General features: G+C 35.3%; 1 protein-coding gene across 1 annotated transcript in view; it reads left to right on the top strand.

Annotated features, from left to right (window-relative positions):
- The window catches only part of LOC107664650 (protein crumbs homolog 1-like), a 24,081-nt gene extending 19,789 nt beyond the window's left edge, over positions 1-4,292 (top strand). Inside the window, exon 13 of the mRNA XM_016455273.1 lies at positions 3,587-4,292. Coding sequence (XP_016310759.1) covers positions 3,587-3,805 — 219 coding nt within the window. The 3' untranslated portion in view covers positions 3,806-4,292. The remainder of the gene's footprint in view (positions 1-3,586) is intronic.
- Positions 4,293-6,658: the final 2,366 nt, after the last annotated feature.

Below are 6,658 nucleotides of genomic sequence, written 5' to 3'. Positions count from 1 at the left end.
GTATAATATATACTGTGTGTATATATATATATATATATATATATATATATATATATATATATATATATATATACTTATACTAGCCTAAATAATAATAAAAAAAACTTAAGCTCACTGAAGACAAGTAAGCAGTCAGCGATTAAATTATAATAAGAAACTAATTACAAGCAATAAAACTACATTAGGACAAATGTATTAAAACACTGCATATTCTTCACTGTGCAAATAAAATTTTTCTTCTTATTAAAGTTACAAAGTGATTTAGACAAGAGCAGTGGGAGACTTTCTCTCTTTTGTTGTTGGATTAACATGAATGACAGACAGGAGGAATATTAGACTGCTGTCACTTTAAGAGCTGCCCGGATCTAATGTACTCTTACACATGTGTTTTCTATCTCAGCTGTCTGCTTTCACTTAAGAACTAAATTACTGCGTTTACATAGATACTTGCAAAGATGGGCATATTGACACATACAAGTGTATACATGTGTAAATAACTCAATTCTCAATGTTCAATTCTCCCGCGCTCTATGAGCACCTTCACATGCGCACACCTCTCTGACAGCGCTCAGATACAGTCTCTCAAAGAGCGCGCAAATATAGTGAAATAAGTTCTCTTTCGCTGCTTATTGCATTTCAACAACTTAAAATCACTTTTAAGCTGCACAGCAACGTCATGTGCGCATCACCATCTGAGCAGTATTTTTCTGGAATAAAACAACAACGCTGTTAATATTATAGTATAATATTATATTTTGTATATTGCGGCAAAATAAATTGGTGCACAGACACCTGCGCAGGTAGCCTTAAATGAATTAGTGAATTGTTCTATTGAACCGGTGCAACCATTTGCACGAACTGATTCACTGAAATGAATCAGACTTAGCAATTCTTGTAATGAAAGAATGTCAGTTTGCTTGGATGTAAATCTGAATGTGCAAAGTTACAAAAATAGCGAAAAATAACACCAATGCTTCTTCGAGATCATTAAAATCGAATGACAAATCTGAACTGACACATTATCACTATAAAATGATTTTTTTTTTAAGATTATTAGAGTGCATTTTACAATAAAATACTATTTAAGTCTTTCTACTTAAAGTTTTACGTTTAATTCAGTGTTACTTGTTTCCTTGTAATTAAAGAAATTTACTAGCAATTTCCGAGTTAAAATTGTTTTAAAGTAAATCCAACACCATTTTTCCCAGTGTACATAAAGTTATAGTGTCGCTACTCCACAACATACCTATTTAGATAGATAGATAGATAGATAGATAGATAGATAGATAGATGTCAACTTGGAAAAGACAATTGCATTGTCACAAAAATTAAATGTCCCTGTAGTGTTGTATCTGATGTATCAGGTGTTATTAAAGGTTTAAAAAAGGGTATTAGCTGCAAACTGGTTCACAGGATAACTTTATATTTCATACAGTTCTATTACTATTGCAATACATTTAAAAAACTTAAAAATAGATCATTTATGCAGAGGCAAGGTGACAGGGAAGCAAGCGCAGCTCTTGAGGGCTAGTGTTTTTTTGACTGCTGAAGCATAAATATGTCTCGGTGTGAGGAATCTGTGGTTCTGCTCCACGTCTGCAGTGCAGAGAAAGTTTGTGTCTTCAGAGCGACAGAATAGTGCTTGGCCAGCAGAAAGGCGCAGCAGTATTCTGTGTGAAATGCAACTCAGCAGTGCATCGCTGCAGGTCTGAGAAACGAGGGGGAAATATATCGGGAGAAGCTTATCGCAGTGACAGGGTCGTTTGTCTGCTGGAAAGTCTGGCTGTCTCTCTCTTTCCCGCTTTCTCTCACACACATAAAACATCGCCTTCAGAGCAGGTGATGAGCTCCGCTCAGAGTTTCTGTGGCCATGAGCTTCTTGCCTGTCGCTGCTGCTTCAACAGATGGAGTCGAGTGTTGGGAAGGGCTGGGTTGGATGATCTAATTTTGGTCCTGAAGATCAGTCCATCTACTCTACAGTATAAAGTGTGTGAGAAGCAGCATTTGGTGGTGTATACTGATTCTTGAATCTTGACACTATACAATTATTTTTATAGCACAAGTATGATGTACTAAAATAAAACCGTTTATATATTTTAAAAAATAAATCACTATTATTGATATAACTCAATTGATTTCTTCCGAAGGATACATTGTTAAGCCAGTAGGTGGCGACAGGCGACTGTATATTTGTTTGAATTATGAATTGTTTGGTTAAACGATTTGTTCAAAAACATTGATTCAATCAGAAACAAAACAAGTGACTCATTGAATAAGTTAGTCAACAGATTTGTTCAAAAGTGCTGATTGATTCAGAAACAAAACTATATGAGTGAGTCATTGAATCACTCCTTTGACTGCTTAGTGCAATATTCAGGAACAAACTAGTGAGTCATTGAATTATTCAGACATCAGATCTGTTCAAAAACAGTGACTGATTCAGGAACAAAACAAAAAGTGAGACGTTGAATCATTCATTCAACTGATTCGCTTAAAATGCTGTTTTCAGGAACAAAACAAGTGACTCTCTAATTTAGTGAGTTATTGAATCATTCATTCAACTGATTTATTTATTTTAAAAAAACTGATTCAATCAGAAACTAAATGAGTGAGTCATTAAACAGATTCTTTCAAAACACTGACATATTTAAGAAAGTATGAGTTAACCACCAAATAATTCAGGCAACAGATTTGTTTAAAAACAGTGACTAATTCAGGAACCAAACAATGTGAGTAAATCATTGAATCGCTTATTCCACTGATTTGTTCAATATTCAGACACATTCAAGAACAAAACAGACTAATGAGTCATTGAATCATTCAGTCAACCGATTTGTTCAAAAACACTGATTGATTTCAGGAGCGAAACAATATGAGTGATTCATTAAATCATTCTTTCAACCAATCTGTTCAAAAACACTGATTGATTCAGGAACAAAACAAAAAGTGAGTCGTTGTATCATTCATTCAACCGATTCGTGAAGTGGCTCCAAATTGTCATTGAATTGTTCGGTTCACTGATTCATTTAAAAACACTGATTTATTCAGGAATGAAACAATATGAGTGAGTCATTCAACAGATGGGGTCAAAACATGGACATATGTAGGAACATATAACTGAGCCATACAATCAACTGATTTGTTCAGAAACACTGATTCAGTACATGAACTCTGTAAGTCTAAAATGTGCTCAATTTTAATTTGTCATTAATCTCTTGTATAGGCTAAAAAGTAGAATGTTTTTATTAGTAAAAGGCTTAATCTTAGCGTCAAGTTTGACTGTGGTGAAAATGTCAAGAGGTGGCAGATGGAGGAGGCAGAATGGGATGTTAGGAGCAGATGTCTGTGCCAATCAATCTAGAGAGTAGCTCACCTAATGAAATACTTTCCAGCCACTGACAAAGACTGAGCCAAGAGAATCTCAATGTGTGTATATGAAACGTATTACACAACTTTATTACATTGCCAAGCATCAAATTTAAGTGTATAAATTGCAATACTATACATGTCTGTTCTTTATTTTATTTAAAGTATGACTTTTACTGACTTCTCATCGCTGACTCCACCCCGTCTTCCTTTCCCCCAGCTGAGTGCAGATAACATGTCGTCTGACCTGTTGCTGTCCATCAGCCTGGTGTCTGTGGCTCTGTTGCTGGTTCTTTTTGGCGTGGCCACAGCTTTGGTCATCACGCTGAACCGACGGGCCACACGAGGCACTTACAGCCCCAGTCGACAGGAGAAGGAAGGCTCAAGAGTGGAGATGTGGAACATTGTGCAGCCTCCACCAATGGAGAGACTCATCTGAGCCAATCATCCAACAATCAGCCAATCACGTTGTTCGTGGCTTGTTGGTTTTACAAAACGATGGAAAAAGACATATTCATTCATTGATCGTGTGATAGCTATGGTCAGCTGGATAATAGAATTATAAATGATCATTTTGGTTGGACAATCTCCCATTTATAACTGAATGTGATGAACACCTATTATCGGTATATACCTCCGAAGAGCTTTAGGATTCATTGACTGGTAAATTGTGAAGCATTCTTAATAACAGGTGCGTCAAGACAATGCTGCTCAACAATCACAGCTAATCAGAAGATATTTAATAGAGTTCGGTCCAATGTGATTTCAGTGGTTTATCACGGCTACTTGCAAGAAATGGAATAGTGTTGCATCGCACCTGGTCAGGACTTGTTAAGGTCATATATTTACGTGTTCATGCTGCCAGTGAACTATAAAAGTAACATGCAGAAAAAAAAACGACTCATGCGCACACATTTTCACGAGATATTGCCGTTTCCAATTCCTGTATAGTTTTACTGTGCGCATGTGTAAAAGTTTCTCCTACGTGTGTCAAATGTTGTCACTTTAGTTCTGTAATAAAAATACTTGAATTCGTTAAGTAAATTTTATTTTCATCAACATCAACACTTGAACTGATAGCATAGAAACACAAATGTGGATTTGTTATAATGTGATGCGGTTGTTCTGTAAATAAAATTGATTTGTGTTGATATTAAAAACAATAGTTTTACTGATCACCTGTTTACCTATATATTTTACAAAAGATTTATACTTTAAAAGGGGTCATATGATTCGATTTCAATTTTTACTTCCTCTTTGGAGTGTTACAAGCTCTTGGTGCATAAAGAAGATCTGTAATGGGTTTTAATGTTTTTGTCTCGTCGCTCTGGCCGGGACAGGGCATCACAGTATGGTAAGGGGCGTAACATTTCCGTCACACGCTTGAGGTATTCGGGCCAATCACAACGCACTGGCTAGCTGGCCAATCAGACCGATGAACTTTGTAAAAAATCGACGCGTTTCAGAAAGGCGGGGCATAGAGGAGAAACAACAATGTACAGTATGTGGAAAATAATGTGTTTTTTTAACCTTAAACCGCATAAACACATTTCATTACACCAAATACACAAAATAATATTCTTTTTAGCAACGTCATATGACCCCTTTAAGCTCCGGTTTAGTGATTTTAATAAATGACATAAATCCAGCCACACATGCTTAGTGGTCAAACGAATCAACCCAGGTGAGTTGTATAGACATATAATTTATTTCAGTTCACAGTGCATACAGTGGTACCAGTAGTTCCTGTAATAACACATCAGACTGACCTAATTTGCACTTGAAAACGATTTAACTACACTGAGAGCATGCGGCGGAGTTCATCCAGCTTCATTCACTGAAAGCACTTCAACCACCACAAACTAAACTGATCGCATGGAGATTCCATATGCACCTACCAGCAAACATTCAAGAAAATGGAGCATTTGTGTCTTTCATACAGCTGAATAAAATCAGCTGTACAGACTTTTTGTGTAACAAAATATGTTGCATTATGTTGAACATTCAGAAGCAGTTTGGAGAGTGCAGTGATTCAGCTACAGCAGCTCGTTACTCAATTTACAAAAGATTTCAACAGCAAAACAGACGAAAAATGAAGAACGTCACAATACTACAAAGTAAGAACATGTGAATGGTACCATAAAAGTTGACATCATATTTCTTTTTTGATATAAAGAAGTGCGCTCATGCATCTGTAAAATAATACCAAAAAAATACCATAGAACTTTACAACAAAACTGCACATCAATAACAAGAAGAAAAAGATTTTGGGTAGCACTTTCCTTAATATATGTGGTGACTATCTAGTTTCAAGTAGTGTTTAAATTTAAACAGCTGGTGAACAGTAACTGGATCAAATTGAATGTAACCAAGCGAAACTGTATAATGACTGTTTTCATACAGGTTTCCTAAAAATTTACACAGTTCGGTTAAAAAAAAAAAAAAAAAAAAAAACTTGGTAGTTTCTATGCTGCAACATAACTGTCACCAGATTTAAAATAATGCTAAACAACATTAAATAAAATTATCTCTACTTTAATAACAAATACGTAAATTAGATAGAAAATGGGTTAAATACCTTTTCAAGTCAAAATTGTAGCTATTCTGAATTTTCAGTCATTACCAAAGACAAATATCAAGATGTTATTCAAAATACAGAGCACACTTAAAGACGACAATGATAAACCAAACCGTACATGTTTTCTAAATACACAGTATCAAAAACAATAGAGACAATACGCAGAGAATGCAATGTAAAACTGATCACATGGCCATTGTGAGACGCTTCGGATGAGTTCCTGTGCGCTTGATTGGTATTGAACAGGCTGATGGTCTTTCTTGTGTCAACCATATATCTATAAACGGGTTATTAGGCAAAAAAATAAAAATACTGATTTTCTACTATTATTTACTATCATACAGTATTTCAGGTTTCGGTTTGAGTACCAATATTATGTGATTTGGAAACCATAATTAAAAACTCTAAACTAAATACTATAGTACCAGTAATACATATAAGCCTAAAATGACCTAAACCTAAAATTAGCAACATGTGCATTAAGGTGTAGCAATATTTACCATTATTATTATGGATTCAAAACGTTGATCAACAGAAAGTTGATTGATTTTAAAGTGACTTCAAAAGTGAGCTGTGGTTCATACGTCGCTACACTTTTGACAGTGGACCTTTTTTGCCCACAAAATTTCGCTAATCTGACCACACCTTTACCCATAAAGAGCTGCTGTCTATGTAGAGTGTATTAAATCAGTTATGTATGAGATTCCATTTATG

This window comes from Sinocyclocheilus anshuiensis, unplaced genomic scaffold (assembly GCF_001515605.1).
Source record: "Sinocyclocheilus anshuiensis isolate Anshui unplaced genomic scaffold, SAMN03320099.WGS_v1.1 scaffold417, whole genome shotgun sequence".
NCBI lineage: Eukaryota > Metazoa > Chordata > Actinopteri > Cypriniformes > Cyprinidae > Sinocyclocheilus > Sinocyclocheilus anshuiensis.
Note: the sequence above shows the minus strand (reverse complement) of the source record. Positions and strands in the feature narration are given on the sequence as shown.